At 37.9% G+C, this 18,781-nt stretch overlaps 1 protein-coding gene across 1 annotated transcript in view; it reads right to left on the reverse strand.

Moving 5' to 3' along the window:
• smoc2 (SPARC related modular calcium binding 2) overlaps nt 1-18,781 on the reverse strand; it is a 47,425-nt gene that overhangs the window by 12,860 nt on the left and 15,784 nt on the right. Inside the window, exons 5-9 of the mRNA XM_033980224.2 lie at nt 17,769-17,813; nt 12,055-12,102; nt 10,324-10,398; nt 6,188-6,374; nt 4,580-4,662 (exon numbers count right to left, since the gene is read on the reverse strand). Of these exons, the coding sequence (XP_033836115.1) occupies nt 4,580-4,662; nt 6,188-6,374; nt 10,324-10,398; nt 12,055-12,102; nt 17,769-17,813 (438 nt within the window). The remainder of the gene's footprint in view (nt 1-4,579; nt 4,663-6,187; nt 6,375-10,323; nt 10,399-12,054; nt 12,103-17,768; nt 17,814-18,781) is intronic.

Consider the following 18,781-nt stretch of genomic DNA (forward strand, 5'->3'; position numbering starts at 1 on the left):
CAGAGTCCTGTCAGCACTGTGGGTCTCAGCTCTCTCCCACCCGTCCTCTCCCCCTTCCTCCTCTCCCGTCTCTCCTTCCCTGTCGCGCTCCTCTCCTGCCTTTTGCCCCATAAACCTCTCAACACCAGCGCTTCTACGGCAAATGGGCTGCAGCAACCTGAAGGCAGCATTTGTAATTATCCCGGGACTTGCAGTGAAAGGCAAAGCCCATAAAGAAAAACAAGTCATAGGATTGGGGAATTTGTTCTGTCTATTTGACTCCAAATTCAAATACATACACTGTCAGGAACTATTTTTACAGTTGTGGTATTTCAGAGATATGTTAAATGTAACAATTGTTTTTCTGCCAAGTGATGTAATATTTGAAGAAGCAAGAATGCAAGCTACCAAATTTTGCATGCAACCAAAGAACAGATTTGGTTTAGGAAAGTCCCATCGTTACTTAACCAATATAAATATACTGTACTGATGTCTGAGTCATTGCATGAAGTCAGATAATGGGCATGGGAACAAGTTAGGAAGACACAACACCAGTATGAGAATGTGTAACACATTTTGAGTTACTCTTAACAAATGCATGGGTGACTCCTAATCGGTGCAGATTGGAGAGACACTACACAAATATCTGCCCAAGAACTGAACCAACAACCTTATGGATTTTATGTTTATGAAGTCTGTTCACTAAAACTTGAAAACTAGGCTAAATCCTGTAGCTCAGGATCTGGAGATGGGTTTCTCTCCATAGTTTTGAAGGATGCAGAATGACAGCGACAGTGAACTATAACTTAACCATCGTCCAGCCAGGTAATCTAATCAAAATAAAACACACTTATTTTGGACTGGACAAGAAAAGTCATTTTAAACAATGAGATCTATGTTTTGTAACAGTTTTTAGTTAAGGAATTCTTGTGACTGGACTGTAAATGTATGATGATGTACTGTGCTGCTGTCTTGGCCAGGACTCCCTTGAAAAAGAGATGAGTAATCTCAATGGGGCTTTCCTGCTTAAAAAAGGTTTAATTTCAATACATTTAGCTGCTTAGTAAGTTATTATGCAGCGCTGTTAGCCTGGACTGATTCATCAACCCTCTGATTAAAGGGCAAGCTGCTCCACCTACTACATTATCCATCCATTTTAGTAAAATTTAGTCTTTTACATGGGGCATTTAGAAACCATTAATGTTATAAGTGCTTTACAAAGAGGGGCAGTCTCAGAGGATTTCTGCTCAATGTCTCAACAATAACAGACAGAAGCAGAAGCAGTAACATGCGCCGCTCCATTAATCTCTGTCTGTCTCTGCACTTTAACACATGGCTGAGTGAGGCTGTGGCACCTGCAGCTGCAGTCCAGTCTTGGCCTAGTCCTGGCTCAGTCCTGGCTCAGGCCTGGCCTGGTCCTCTCTTACATAAACACAGGGATGAGGAGTGAACAGTGAGCGCTCTGTTCAGACTGACTGGATTATTAACATGTTTACCAATTCACCTGAGACGCAGCAGGCTGGTCAACTCTACACTATATGAGACACCCGGAAAGACTAACTCTGCAAGACATCTGAAAATAAAATATTTAACTTAATACACTGATGAAATGTAGTAAGTTATATTTACATTTTCTGGGTCTATCCCATGGAAATATAATAAGATCTGGAAGATGAACCAAAGATGTATATTGTTTTCAATGGCTTGTGCTCACTGGCCCAAAAAGCCCAAAAATATTTTTTCTCCTGCAATACTAAATACTGGCCTAGCACCGCCCAACATGTGACTTTAGAAGCGTGCACTGCGTGATCAGTTCTGACCAATCAGAGTGATAGCTGCTAGAGCAAAGCTAGCACGGGCTCAGAGTGGAGCTAAATCTTACAAAGCTACCTTTTAGGGTTTAAAAATTCTAAAAGGTTTATGTTGTGAAAATACAGAAGAATCCCTACAAAATCCAACCTTTGTGAAAGCTGTGGCTGCCCTGTCACCTGAACACAGGCAGTCTGATTTTTCAAAAAGTGCACTGTGCTCTATGGGAGCATTGTTTCTGGGCCGGTGTTCCCGGGATGTGCAGTACCTATAGAGTGACCAGTAGTCGATCTTGCCCTGGGAGAGTGTCTTATCCAATTCTTATTATAAATCCATGCTTTATACATATAAAACAAAGACTGATACAAAGTGCATCTTCTCTGTCAGCAAAACTGAAATAGTTTTTTCCACAAAAGCTTAAAAAAATGGTGCCATTATTCAACCAAACTGATTGCTATCAGTTGAAAGCACTTAAAACCAGAAGATTAATATGGGAAGTTTATGGAGCCATACAATCTTAACAAATTATGGCTGTAAATTAGCCAACATTTGTGGATCATAAATGTGGATGTTTCTTTCAAAGAAAATCTCCAGTAGAGTTATACAGGCCCCTCCCTCCATCTGAAATCATGACATCATCAAATTCTACAAAGTGAACGCCATCTATTTGTCCACACTGCTTAGTTTGACTGTTTGTAGTGGTCACTAGTCCGAAATTTTTGCCAAACGCTGGACATGGATTTCTTTGAATTAAATGTGAGTTTATAAAAATATCTGTGCTCTGTCCTTAGTCATGTAGTGGTGTGTGTTTGTGTGGTCAGTCTACAGCTGTACAATCTTTATCTCACACACCACATATTCACATGTGGGAAGAGTACGTAATTACCACAAAGATGAGTAATACAAGCTAAGTATAATTTACCCGGTGATTCATTTGATTTCAATCCAATACGAATTGCTTCTTGGTAAAATACTGATGGAGAGTTATACAGATGTTTGTTTGACATAGCTTTTCAGTCCTATTTTTTTTTTTAAATGTGAATGTCTTGACCTATATAATGACCTGTATAACTTGATAACACCTTTTTTTCTCAACTTGTTATTAGACAGGGAAATAACCAGCGACAACAATTGTTTGAGCCAAGAATTATTACAAATGCTGAGTTTGGCAGGTGATATTGAGAAATGAATAACTCAGTATTTTTTTTTATTATCCCAAATTCCCAATGACAATATTCAGACATGAGCTAAAATGGAACAGTAAAAAAATCATGTTTGTGGTTTATGTATCACATAAAAAGTTTAACTTAGGGTTGTAAAATATGCAGAATTATCATTTACACTTTTTGTGTCCTTTTTAATAAGTTTTATCATAGACCATATAATCATTATTCTCATTTTAATCCTATGTGTAGCTTCTCTCATATAATAAATGATTTGATTTCCCACCTCTACCAGCACACAGTGTTCATGTGCGCTGATATCAAACCCTTTTGGCCACAGGGAAGTAATAACTTGACCTTTCAATGTTAGAAAAAAAAACAAACAAAAAAAACTTCTCAGGTTTTGTTGAAGATACACAGAGCAGGTTACATACAGCATAATTATGAGTTACATTTTTTCCCACATGGCTCAGAACTGCTTTAATAAACTTTTGTAAACAAGCAGACAAAACTCCAGATGGCATTGATCACTAGTTTAAAGAGTTTGTGTTGTGTACAAAGTTGCATTTTGTTTAATTCACACATGTTTAACACACAAACCCTGCATATTTAAGCTGAGCTCTTCTCTCAAACCGAAAACACTCTGTTCCACCTTGTGATGTCATGTAGTAATACAGGAAGTGCTCCACTGTGTTTTTAAACTCCATACACCTTCACTAGAATCATTTGAATAATTTCAGCCCTGGAATTGCCTATCTCTACTGAACTAAAGGTAAAAAGCAGCTGTTAACTAGAAAACTACTGCTACACTGTAGATGTAGATGGACTAATAATGCTGGGTTACGCAAACATGTGTGAATGAGACAAAACAAAACTCCAGGTATGTTTTGATGAAGTAACAACATTACAATATGGCTTAATGCTCACATAAGTCAGTTTTGTGTAATATAGGACCTTTAAGTTAAATTTGTACATGCATGGCAGCCTATTAGAATGGAAAATCAGCGATGCTTAACATGCTTGCCTGGTCTTTGGGGGACAATAGGTCTGAGTAATACAGCTGTAATCCCTGACAGACCATTTTTCCCACCCACAGAGGAGTTATCTGTGCTGCTGTCAGAGCGTCTGTCAGTACCTGTCCCTATCTTCCTCTCATCCATTACTCTCAGCTGTCATACTGTTGTTTCTCTTTCTCTCCTCCATCTTTGATCTATCACTCTCTTTAGCCAGTGAAGAACAATCTGGAAAGTCTCAACCAAAACCATGCCCATGTCAGATATTTTGAATTCAAGTGCCTCAAAACAGAGCCAAGACAAAGAAGGAAGAAAAAAAAATTCTCTGGAATTAAATGAGAACATGCACACACCCACACTCTCCACACACCAAATAAATAAATAATCTAAGATAAACAGTAAATTACATATTTAGAAATGGAGTTCAAGTAAAAGTGAGTGACAGTTTAGATTTTAGTAGATTTTAACCATTGCATCTCTTCACTTCAAAATATGAGGTTGCAAATATGCAAGTTTACTCCCATCGAATGACTTTAGAAAGCAAATTCAGTGTTATTAAACCTTGCAATATTAAGTAGCTTGTGTAGTTTTGAAATGCATTTAATGGAGGCCTACCTTGGAGATGCCTGCTCCTGTAGTGGTCTTTGGGTTTGGTTGGATGCGCTCTGGCGTTACCATCACATTTTGGCTGCTCATATCTGTGACAGAAGTAAAAACAAGTCATTCATTTATCAGGAAGAAAATACAAATCTATGAAATGATCTACAGTTATTGTTTTTTTTATTGCTCCTCACTGTGAGATGTAAATTCTCCACAGACATAACTCAGCCTAATGGCATCACCTGCTTGTTTAATGAAGATACATACATTTAATGCCAGACTGTGGAACATTCCAGGCAAACCAACCACATTTCCATGAACTCAACCAGATTGTAAAAACTGTATTAGAAATGTTACACAGTGCACCTTTAAATAAATGATTTGTGGTTAACTGGTGTCTACAAAAAGACACAGAGATTTAGTTCTGGTATGAGAGGGAGGGGGAGGAGAAGCGAGATTGGAGCGTGGGACAGCAGAGGGTATGGCAGAGCGACAGGGCCAAAAACCATCCCAGGACAAAGAAACCCAAGAGGGAAAATCCACGCTTCCATATGTGTGCTAATGTGCTGCCTGGCTCTGAGCCTGGAGCCTTGTTAATGTGATCTGCAGCTGAAGAACAGGGAAGTGGTGCCAGCTCTATCCACTCTCAATGACCTTTGACCTCTGAGCTACTGTCTGGAGAATAGAAGATGTGAGCTAGGCAAGGCAAGGCAAGTTTATTTGTATAGCGCAATTCGTACACAAAGTAATTCAAAGTTCTTCACAGAAAAAGAAGGACATTAAAATCACACAAATGAAAACATAAATAATCACAAATCATCATCACAAAATTAATTTACACACTAGAGTCATGTTGAAATGTAAAAAGGCATATATGGCATGCATAAAATAACCACAACTATACCACAACATTCTGTAGGCCAGTGATATTTAATACAGATTAAGCTAAAATGAATATTGTTGATATTGTTATTGTTTTTGTTGAAATACATGAAGTTCTAGGGTCTAATCAAAATCACAAATAATCAGGTTCAATATCTGTGAATTGTCCTATTAGATATTACTTATGAAAAGTGTAATCAATAGAAGAAGCTGGCTCTTACTCTCCTTTTATGAGTATATATAGATTATATCAGCTGTTCCATTACAATCGTGAGCCTATTTAGCCTTTTTTTTTTTTTTTTTTTGGTTTCTTAAAGTATGAAATGGAATCAGCTTATATTATACTTGATTCAGGATATTTAGGTATTTTTATGCATGTATTCAGTGTATGAATATTTCTAGTAACTGTTTTAATTACTATGTGGTTTTGCTGTTTTTTAATTATCTTAATAAAGACTGGTGGGCCTGAATAGAGAATCTTTTATTTACAACAATGTAGCAATTGGGGAATCTGCTGTATGTTTAAAATGTACTATGTAGATAAAGTGATTTGGGTTTGAAGAATTACGACTGTCGTATGAAGATGTTTGTTGTTTTTTTATTTAAGCTAAATGATTTATGATTGTCTGATTAGTTTCATTAGGTCTTCACATGTATAATATTTCACGTTTCTAACATAGATATAACATGATAAACCAAAAGTAAGACTGTTTTAACATATATTGCATAGATTGCTCTCACCTGGTGGATGTCCCTGGTATGGGTCTTCCTGTGTCCACGAGCACACACCAGCAGTATCCTGTGGAGGGGTGACACTGTACTGGTTTGTACAGTCCTCCCTGAGCACAGTCCGGGACAAACACTGCGTCATTTTTGTGCAGCCGTGCCTCCTCCTGTGCAGACTGCTGCTCCTGGTCACAGGACGAGGCTGAAAGGTTAAAGGGCACATATTACTAAATGTATTACAATGAAAGCTCAATCATGGTGTGCGCTTTTGGAATTTGGAAGAAAAATAATTGTCTTCCATTGTGCCTTGTTTGGAAAAGCCAAGTTGAGTTTTAGCAATCCAGTCAGCATTCCTAAATCCATATTTAAAGGAACAAATCTTAGTGAAACCTGGTGCAAGAACTAATGCATAGCCCATGCATGTTAAAGCCTTTATAATGCTGTGACTATAACATAAAGAAATTAACAATGTTTTTGTTCTTTGTACACATACTGCTTTGTGCTGTTGGGCAAGACACTTCACCGGCATTGCCTGCTCACACTGTGTTGGAGGTGGAGAGAGAGAAAGGTATGAACAAAATAATAATAAAAATCATTGTGCTCATGCAGTTACTAAAGTGCTACTTCTACTGTGGTCATTGAATAAAACCATATAACAAGATCAATAATACATATACGGTTTCAGTGGCAAGTCTAAGATTTAATACAAGAATGAAATACCATATTATGAATTTGCACAAATGTTGGAATATTTCAAATTGTCAATAACATTACAACGTATTGCTACTATCTCCTTGAACTCTTAAAACCAGTTAACCTGCAAGTATCTGCACAAATAAACCATGCTGAGAGGTCATTTGGCTTCTGAAAACTTCTGCCCTCAAAACTAAATGTTTGAGAAACATGGTCAAGGTTTGCAGCGAACGGGAGCCAGCCGCAGGATCTGTTTACACTGAGGTACTAGAGACATTTCAGCTCGGATCCAATAAGTACACACTGCACAGGTCTGGCTGGATATTTCATAGTTAATATAAATCCAGAGTGAAGAGGAGGGTGGTGGTAAGAATGGGGCTAGGAGACATTGTGTAGACTGTTATATCAGCCCCCCTGGCACTGTTTATGAACATTAACAGGCTAATGACTGAGTACAGCTCCCAATGCCCTGAGTTAAGTAAATATTTGGAGTGCGCGCTGCCCTCTGTGGATGTGTGGGACAGAGCAGACAAGACGGAGGCATCCAGAGTCACTCCATCACACTATATATATTAGTGTTAGGGGCGAACTAAGCAACAGTGAGAAATCAATAATGGTTTAAGAGTGAAAGTGAAAAGGATTAGCATTAGACTGGACAAGGACAAAATGTATTGTAAACTTAATATAGAAGGTCAGGCTAGATTTCATAACACATTTGGCTATCTCAGTACACAACACATAATATTTTGAGCATGAGAAAATGAATAGTGTTTCTTGTCTTTCCTGTAATGTAATAAATGTAAGGGGCTGCAGAGTGGTCTAAGCACATGTAGGTTCTGTGTTTCTCTCTACTCTTCACCCCCATTTACTGCAGATTTAGGCACTAAGCTGGGGGGCTTGTCTCCATGGGATACCTTACTGCTTTACCAAAAATATTGTACGATATGGCATCAAATGTTCAAATCATGTTCATCAAATCTTGCATTTATTCAATTACCAGTGTTTTTATTGCTTGAAAAATCTGGTTTCTTATTGTGAATGGGGTCACCTCTTCAGAGATCAGATTTGTAACTTAGCCTGGTGGCGTCAGCTGTTTGTGCCCATACTGATGAATAAGTTTAAAGTCATACTGTGATACATTCTAGGTAAAGCAATGAAATACCCACAGAGAGAAGCAGACGGCGGACGCTCCACCAGAAAAGTTGCATAGTGTGTCTTTATGTTGCAGCTACACAAACACATTCATATATTAAAGGTTGGTGAAGTGTCCTGTCCAAATATCAATATTTTTTTTTTCTTTAAAACTAACAATGTGTGCCTTGTTTTTTTTTTTTGTTTATTTTAGATCTCACCATTGCTGTAGTGACAAGGGCAATTCAAATGATCCTAAATTGATGTGATTTGTCAGAGCACAACTTTGAACAACAGATTATTATGTACAGAGTTGGAGAATCAGTGAGACAGAGATGTACTGTAGCAATGCATCAGGCTTCAATCATAACTCTGTTCCTAATTTCCTCACCAGTCTCCAAGAAAGATTTGATAATTGAACACAAATTTTCAGCCATCTGTTTATAAAAACATTTATCGGCAATTGCCACTCACCCACCATAGACTTTCACTATGGCTGGATTGTGTTTTTGCAGTGTTTACTTTCATTAAAAATCTCAAACCACATGAAAGAACTCAAATGAGATGCCTATGCGCGCTCCGAACCAACTTTCTACACTCCACTTCCTCCGTATGTGCTGCCTTTGTTGCGGTCTGAGTTTTTTTTACCCAAAAGAGCAAATGGTAATAAGAACCATAAATGCTGCATATTTCTGGGTTTTTTATTGGTTGTAAATTATGATAATGGGATTCACACACCACTGCACGCATGCACACAGCCCTCTAATCTTAAAGCGGCATGTTAAAATCGTCATATTGAATCAAAAGCCAAAGATCATTCGAGCACAAAAGCTTAAGAGAATAGGAAATCCACTGTTTTGGACATGTGCTGATAATTATAGATGTAAGTAACCACAAAGAAGTAGGTCCACAGACTGACACACTTTGACACAGAGAGCTGTTGGTTTGGAGCAGCCACATGTCCCCAGAAGACAGGAAAACCCAAGCCATTATGGCTAACACACGTGGGAAAATACAGCGAGCTTTACAATCTAGTTTTAGTAAATAGACAGTCTGCAATCATTAAGAAGTTCAGAGGGAGAGGCGATGCAAAGGGCACAAGGAGGAATTTTGTTTTTATCACGCTAATATCGTTAGTATGTTAATTGCCAATAAATACATTTAGACTTATTGAACAGAGGAGATAGAAAGCACAAAAAGTAATTGCGTTTTTGGGTAGCCATTTTGTTTTAGTTTTTTTTTGTCCCGTAGGCTTTACTGGACAAAATGAAATGAGGCGAGAGAGAGTGTAGAGACATTTGGTATGGTGCTGACCAGGAGATGAACCCACAGCTCCAAGGTTGTAATAACTAAGTGCAACACCTTAAACCAGACGATATTAGGGTTTTAAAAGGCTATGCCACCTGGTTGTAATAATGGAGATGCTACTGCTTTGCCTGGAATGTCCCACAGTATGACATTTAAGTTATCTATCTTCATGGAGATAACCAGGACATGCCACCAGGTGATAACTTTAATGATCTCTTACCTCAATATTAAGTGTATTGTGATCCAGTGAAACCACACCCAAAAAAACATCTCCCATGACGGCTTGTTGTGCGTAGCTATCCCAATAACTGTTCTATCCATGGGTTTCAGAATGATGAATGATTGTAATAATTAGCAATTACTATAACTAATTATTATGCCTTTTAAATGATGGAAATACTACAAAATGTCACTTATAAGATGAAGTAGTAAACCATGAAAGCTAGATACCTTCGAAGAGTCATATTGGCAGTACATAATAACATAATACACTTATGTAGTGTAATGCTCCTTAGTCGTCATCAGGGGCTACTTCCTGCTTCTGAAGAGTTTGCACCTGCTGCTTCCTTCTTTACTTTGCTTTTTAATCATTTTACCTCTTCCAGTGCTGTAAAATCTGACTAGTTTTGATTTTCTACTAAGTAAATCAAAACTCTTAAACCATTTTTAAATTTTTTAACAACTTATCTGACGAACCAGCAACATGTCCAAGGGAAGAAACAAAACAAATTCTTTCTGTGAACAGGGTCGGAACTATAATTCATCTCCAAGTAGTAGTAGATCTCCAAGCACAGATATTTGGTTTAGAATCTTAGGAATAGGCTGAGGAACTACTTACCGTAATTAATGGGTTTGGAGTTATGGTTTGGGTATTAATTAAAATGAAGTACTTAAGTAGTTGCTAAGACTGAATCATTCTTAATCATTTGCTGCTGTGTGAATGAAGTCTTTGTCCAGGCTTTATTAAAACTAGTTAAAGTATAATTATTATAAAGTGTTAGCATCATATTCTCACTCACATGGTGCTCTGGTCCTGTTGTTCTGTCTGCTGCGGACCTGCTCCGTCCAAAGCGTGGGGTATTGCGAAGTGATGTCTGAAAGAAATCACAAGGACATTTTTATGAGCCCAAAATCCAAAACAGACTCAGAACCCCTCATAAGTCATCTAATCCAAAAGTCCCAAACTCTCCAACTGTAAAAACACATCAAAGTAGTGCAACTATAACTGCTATGAGTCCATGTGGAATAAATGTGTGGACAGCTGAGATGGTGGCAAACTGTTATCAAGTAGAAACATTAAAATTAATAGAGAAAGATACTTATTTCACAACACATGATATGATTGGTGTTATATCTGTTTATGGGGAACAGGATACAGTGGAAATGCTCTAATGGAGAGAAAGTGGCTGTCAATCATTGGATTTTGTTATACGGAAATAGAAATAAAAAACTGATTATGAAACTGCTTAACAAGTAATGAAAATATATGGAGGTTTTATAAGGACACCAGGTCTCAACCAAGCAATAAATATGCAGACAGATAAATACAGGAAACAGTACTGAATAGAAAAACCATGAGGTAGCCAACTTCCAATTTGTGTATTATTATGTATGTCTTGTTGGCTTAACAATTCAAATCTTTTTTAAGCAAATGTCAACTTCCAAGGATAAAAATAAGACTGCACACATAGGTTATCTCGATCCTGGCTTTCACAAATCACTGTCACATATATAAATAATTGTTTTGGAAATAAATACTACATACTTTGACTAACTACTTATTTATCAATGGTAGCAATAAATCAGATTGTATTTAGGTAATAAGTAAGGGGGCACAGCCTTAAATGGCCTGGTATGACTGGCTTACAGTGATGGAGGATGTGAGCCTGCTTTAGATAAATGTTATTACTATAATTCTGTTTGCAGACCTCAGCAGATACCTCACTTGTTTTAAGTACGATGTGGATAGTTAGTGTCAAATGGAGAGGAGTCATTGTGTCCCTGGCAGTGGTGCTTTTGGTTATTCCCATTAAGTCAATATAATGTAGAAAATTAATTTCTGTATTTCTTAAAATGACTTGGGTTCAAAGAATTATTTATAGAAATTAGCTAGTTTATTGAACGTAATGGTCTTTTATGCTACAAAACTGAGTCTTGTGAGGTTTAAGCGATGTTATAATGTTTTTACCTCCTCAAAAACACACCTGGAGTTGTGTTTTGTTTCATTCACACATGTTTGAGTAGCCCTTAATTATTAGTCTGTCTGCATCTCCAAAGCTCAAAATGCTCTGTTCCACCTTGTGATGTCATGAAGTGGTAGTTTTGAGGTTAACAGCTGTGTTTTACCTTTTGTTTAGTAGAGATTTGAAATTTCAGGCTTGAAATTATCCAAATTATTCTAGTGAAGGTGTATGAAGTTTAAAAACACAGTGGAACACTTCCTGTATTACCACGTGACATCACAAGGTAGAACAGAGTGTTTTCTGTTTGAGAGAAGAACGCAGGCTAATGTGCAGTTTGTGTGTTAAACAAGTGTGAATGAAACAAAACACAACTCTGGGTATATTTGTGACGAGGAAACATCATTATAACATAGATCAGAAAATTGCATAATGTGGGCGCTTTAATGTGTTGTGACATTTCTCATTGAAATTAAAAAGCACACTATGTAACTTTTCTGAAGGAGGGTCAGCCACATGCTCGTCTCTTGAGGTGTTACTGGGTTATTCAATAAACAGTATGAAACTCACCTTCTTCATCTGTGGAGGGCTGTGGATCCACGACTAGGCCGGTGTCATCTGCATTTAGAATGGAGAATATTTGCAAGGAGACTACAATTACCAGAGTAAGCTAGATTACAGACACTTGACGATGTTTGATTTGCACATTTGCCCGGCCAAGAGGAAAACAAAGAAAAAAGAGAGGAGAGAGGAGAGGAATCAGAAGAAGTAGTGGTCATATATTCCAGTGGTTTCCTGTCACGCAACAATCCCACGTTTTGCTGAAGACAGATTGAGGTCATATGAAAAGAACTGAGATGATGAGCAGTTGCTGGTGCTCCTCTGAGTCCTCTAATACCTGTGAAAAGTAAGTTAAAACGTACAGTGAATGATCTATAGGCTGAATGTATTGATCACGTGGTTGGCTGGGAAGGAGAGATTGGTATAAGAAAAGCTGGAACTACTTCAAAACCTGCAGGAAAGTAAATTCAATGTTATTTTAAATGTTCCGGGCTGGTTTAGTTCTATGACCTTGTACCACTTCCCTAATTCACAGAAAAATCTTATTCTGGTCTGTTCCTGGTTTGAACCCAGTCGAAACCTGATGTAGACTTGTAGACTGGTCTTTCTGGTCTAGTCCAGGTTTAGTTCAAGGTGTACTCCCAGTTTTGATGTGGTGCGTGTGTATGCAAGTCTGACTGCACCCTTAGTCGTTGAAAACAGTTTGCTAGAATTAAAAAACAACAACAATTCAATTACTTTTAAAAGCATACAATGAGAAAAAATATTTTAAATGCAAATATTTATGTAGAATAGCAGACTCTAACCTTCAAGTAAAAGTAAAATATAACACAAATTTCTTATCATTTGCTGTGTTGCTGTGTGTTTGGGTCCTGATTAGTTTTTAAAATAATACACAATACATATTTTAAAATGTGCCATTCATTTGTTATTGGATCATTACTCAGTTTTCATGAGGATAAACATTTTAACATTGCATTCACATTTACACAAAGCATCGTCTATAGGGTAATGGTTCATATGCGCCGTTCTCAGGATGCAGCAGTCTGGAGTCCACAGCGTTCACTGGAAATGCCATCTGAGAGAGTGTATTTATGAGTGGGATTTATGATGGACCACTAATGACCCATCTTTACTGTGCGGCCGTTTACATGACTCTAACACCTCTTTTAGCATCTGCCAGGAAACCCCCGCCTTATTTGTGGTCAGAGCTATTCGTTTTACTGCGCTGTGTCCGTCGTCGCAGAGGAAGACTCCAGCATGTAAATACATTTGTCAAAGAAAGGGCCAAAAATCGACTTAAGGTAAAATAAGTGATTTTCAAATGTTTAACACATTAGAATATATGAGTAAACTAGGCCAAACCAAGAGAAAAGAGGAGTAAGTCAAGTTTGAAACAGTACCAAAGTAAGTAAAACAAGACTAAATTAGAAGTAAATCAAATGGACAAAAGTATGGATAAAACTATAACAGGAAAAACTTTTGCATACACCAGAATTAATTCATAAATGAGTCTACAAAGGACTACAGCAAGACTAAACTAAAACAGGACCATTCCAAAAAGTGTGTGACTCCAAGGTTCGACTGATTTGATTAACATTTTGATTCCATAAACTCACATGTGTGCCATTCACTATTGGACAGACTGAAAACTAAAGCAGTGAGCAACGTCTGGAATTGAAAATATAGCAAAATATAACTTATCCTCCTGAGCCGGGCTTATGAAGTTAGCCATGTTTGTGGAACAGCCCTCAGGTCTAAACAAAGACAGAAAGAAGAATCCTGGGTGAGTTTTCCCCAGTGTCCACACCCCCTTAAAGAAGACATATTGTGCTTTTGTCTGCTATATAGGGTTGGAAAATAGTGATGCCAAATGAGGCATTAGGAGCCAACTCTGCCTCTTTACGGTGCGTCATCACAACAAGGTGCTGTTCTGCTGGCCTAAGCTGTCGGCCCCTCCTATGGATAGCTGCAGATCATGCTAGCTAGCAGCAGATATTGTGCCAAAATGACTATGCAACGCTGCCATATTTTACGTGTATTGCCGATTAAGAAAATTAAATTGGAGAACGAAGTAATTACAAAGCAGTGGGTGTATACCAGTGGCAGTAAAAACAAGGGTAGATCAGAGCAATGACGTCTTACAAGAGTATAAAGATTACTCAACATGCACGAACCACTCTAAATACAACTTCAAGCGAGTAAATGAGAAGGGAAAACTATTATAATTGGTTAAAATCCCCTAAAAGTCAATTTTGCACAATATGCCTCCTTTAAAGAAGCAAAATAAGCTAACTAAGATGGTCCTAACCATCAAAACAATCTCAAGTCATGAAGTATCACTGGACACTGCACTGTGGTTACCCCCTGCTCCTGCCCCAGCTGCACTGAAGTATGGGTCAAATGCAAAGAACAAATTGCCATCTTAACCTTGTACTGATACTAAAACACATCTTCACTAATTATTTTTAAACCCAGTTAAAAACAGCACAAACCCAGGTCAAAACCAGAACCTGTCCAGTGCTTCTTAGGCTATGACAGTCTGTAAAGCTGACTCAAGCTCCAGTGTAATCAGGCCTGTTCTGAGAGCTGGCACACCACAAATCTACAGTTTACTCTGCCTTTCACCACGCTGTTTATCCAACAGTTCACAGGCAACCACAGACCCTCCCTCCCCCTCCATCCCCCTTCCCTCCCCCTCCATCTCTGCATGTGATTTTATATTCCCACTTGATCTATGTGTAATGACTTGGCTGGGATTTGACTGTCAGTATACCCCGTTCTGTTTACAGAGCAGAGGCACATGTACAGTCAATGTCATTGGAATAACTGCTTAGCAAACAAGCAAAAGAACTTTCACTTTCTATATAAATAAAACGTGTTTACTAAAACTGACTATTTTTGTTATCCCAAATTTGCATATTTCTTTTGTTTATGTCTGTCTACTTTAAACCTACCTGATCTGACTCAGCTCAGAATAACACTCAAAGCAAAATTCAAGATTCAAAATAGAAATACTAAATGCGGAGGAGCTGGAGGAAGTGTCTGGGGTGAGGGAAATCTGGGAGTTCCTGCTTAGCCTTGGATAAGCAGAAGAAAATGGATGGATGAAATGCTAAAAAAAAAAAAGGTTAACTGCCAAAAATGACAAACAACACTTTCTACATATTTAAATACCACTAAACTACTATAACTATACTATATAATATTTAATCATGCTTCAACCAACTTCTTTACTGCCAAAATACATATAGACTAGATATTGAGTTACTTTATTTATATATAAACCTAATCTGAATTAAAAACAGTGCAATTTTAACCAAAAACTGGGGGTATCCAAATATGTGCTCAGACTCTAAGCATCAGCAAAATTTGAATACCACATGTACAAATCTGATGTAAATATATGGCCGTAACTTCTCTGGATGCATGAAAAGTAAATAAACAAAGTAGTCCCAGGCTCTGCTGTCACACCAGGAGGGTAAACAGTGAGGTCAGTGAGGTTTTTGCTCACTGCTCCATTCATTTACTGAGCCACGAGCTGGTATAGACTCTGTGTGGAGACCAGAGAGGGCGACCAGAGTCACATGTATCATTTACTGTAAGTTCTCATGGTTGTCTGCTAAAGTTGGTCTGAGAATTTAAAGTATGTTTTAGAAGTTTTAGGGGTTCACACAATCTATTTCTCCTTTTTAAATGGTCAGTTCATTAATCTGATCTTTTTCTCCCAGATATCAAGCTGTCCCTTTGTATGTGATCACTTTCACATATGGCACGTCAAAACTGAGATTAAACTGGGACTAAACCAGAACTCAACCAGGACTAGATAAGGACTAGACCAGGATTAAACCAGGACTAGACCAGGACAGGACCAAGACTAGACTAGATCTAAACCATGACTAGACCAGGACTAAACCAGGACTAGACCAGGACAGGACCAAGACTAGACCAGATCTAAATCACGACTAGAGCAGAAATAAACCAGGACTCAACCAGGACTAGATCAGGACTAGACCACAACTAAACCACGACTAAACAGGATTAGAAGAGGACTAAACCAGGGCTAGACCAGGACTAAACCAGAACTAGCCAAGGATTAGAACAGAACCAAACCAAATCTAAATCCCACCTAAAGTGAGGCCAAACCTGAAACAAACCAGCACAAAATCTGAACAATTTCTGTTTGTATTTTCTTTGCTTCCACACAAAGTTTTTAGTTTTCTCTGGCTATAAAATGTATCTACAGCTCTAATTTGCTTTTGCTTTCATAACATCCCTGTTGGAAATAAATAGAAGAATAACATAAGGGTGGGAAGTCAGGAGGTAGTAACAGAAACAAGAATAAAACTGGTCAAGACAGGTCAACCATTCAGAGTACAGCTAAGCATTATGGGAAACCAATTAGACTATTTCCTTGCATAACATTGTCTGCAAATATATCCCAATAAGTCACATACAAATTTTGCTCTGTTTTAGAAGTAGATTTGGTAGTGTTTTCAACCTCGATATTCAGAATTTACTCAATATTCAACACAGATTTTAGCACTGAGAGGGCCACAACAACTGTATTGCACATTATGAAAGGACCAAGAGGAAAATCAGACATGAAATAAAATACCATTTCTGCTTAAGTCTTAACACATCCCGTGTCGATTTTTCACTGGTTTGGACAAGAGTTAAATCAAGGTCAACGTTAAGAGTGGTTATTTGATTTCTTTGGCCTGTCGATGGAAAAAAGAGGTGTGAGTTACAAAAGAATATGGTGGATCCATTTTGGCAGCTGCTGGTAAAACAACACACAGACCACAGCTCCTCTCCTGCTAGTTTTATACGAGCCTCGGGGCTGCTTACACTGTTCAGATTGACAAAATATTAGAGACAAGCCTTAACAAGTGACACAGACAGAGAGCACATCATAGGCCCAGTGCAGGCAAACACACTGCAAAAAAATAATATCTTAGTCTCTCTTGAATGCTAAATACTCAGTTTATACTCAGTCTCAGTTTATGTAGTTATGACTAGATACTTAATGAATGTAAATTATTTGATTTGTTTATAAGTTTGTTCAAATCATTGTGGTGCATTAAAGGTGCACTGTGTAACTTTTCTGGTGGAACGTATGCCACTTGCATGCTTGTCTCCACAGAAATTTCCATGGAGTTTTGCCTGGAATGTTCCATGATATTAAATATTTTTTATCTCTATGGAGAAAAGCCTGTGATGACACTCGGCAACATTACAGGTCAGATCTGTAGAGAGGCGACCCACAGTATGAATGTGTGGGGTTTTTTGAACAATAAAATGTATTGTGATTGAATTATTGCAAGAGATGTTTAATGCCATAGTGTGGAACATTCTAGGCAAAGCAATATCCTTTCCGTGGAGATAGCAGCTGGCACACGCTCCTCCAGAAAACTTACATAGTACACTTTTAACTCCTTACAAACTTATTGGCCAATGTACTATGACTGTTTAAATGGGAGCATTTAAAGGGACACATGATGTTGAATCATGATAGTGAAACAGCTGTCAACTGTCAAATAAATGCAATCCAGTGAAAAATACTCAAATCCAGATTGAGTTTTCAGGTCTTTTAAACTCATGTTAGAAACATTATATTTATTTTACAGTGCACATATTACATATGAGGACAGCATTGCACCTGCAGCCTGTATCACTGCACTGAGTCTTATGCCAATGTGTTTTATTAATTAAATTCTCACCTGCTTTGCCCGGCTCTCTCGTGGTCGCCCTTTCCTGCTTTGATCCTGAAAAGCCGTGAAAACATTATCACCACATTTTTATTGCCTGCCGTTATAAAACAGATTATAAATAGCTGCCATCTGTTACTATAATTATTATTAACCTCATTTCAAGTCCAAAACCAGGAATCAAAGGTATACCGGCAGGCTAATTAAAAAGTAACAGCAAAAATGAAGTAATGCTCATAACTATGGTGAGGTAATAAGGTACAATCTGAATGGTCCATGACAGAAGGTGCAGGTGAAAACATTATGTACTAATTTATTGTAGATGTTATAGATACAGCAGTAATGATAGACTGTAAGTACAATTAATGCATTTTATTGATTCAGGGGAGGGCCAATATGGATTCTCATGAGTTTGTGAACACACAAATATCATGAGAATCCATATTGCTGTGCAAGGTTACCATTTGCAACCTTAAATTTACAATTTCATGTTATTCAGAGATTCTCCATATAAATTGTCCCATATTTTGGGGGTACCAACTGCTTAAAGAAAAGATACAAAGCTTTATTTCAATGCTTTAATGTGACAAGGCCACGGCTCCAAATTTTATTACACTGCTCCGAGGGTTTGCAGTGAAATTTGTTGTTGGTGTAATTTTGGAATTACAATTCATTTATTTTGGTGAAAATGATTGAAACTTGTTGTATATATCAGCCCAAAGATATCAGCAGAACTTAATGGCCATCAAAACATATTGGTCAGTCTCTAATGTTACTGCCTTGTTCAGTTAAAACAGACAGAAAACTAGTATTTGGACTGGTCATTTACACAGACTTGCCCCATTGTCCCAGTAGCCCCCAGGAGCGGCTCTGTGGGGGACATGTGGCACTCATTTGATTGTTTTTCAGACGCCGTCCTCCAGAACATTCCTCACAGTTTAACTTTGTTTCTCAATTCTTCAGAAGGGATTTTCTGCTTGGCGTATTTACACCAAAAGCCCACGATTTGAGCAACACAGTTCTGC

The sequence above is a fragment of the Periophthalmus magnuspinnatus genome, chromosome 15 (genome assembly GCF_009829125.3).
Source record: "Periophthalmus magnuspinnatus isolate fPerMag1 chromosome 15, fPerMag1.2.pri, whole genome shotgun sequence".
Lineage (NCBI taxonomy): Eukaryota > Metazoa > Chordata > Actinopteri > Gobiiformes > Gobiidae > Periophthalmus > Periophthalmus magnuspinnatus.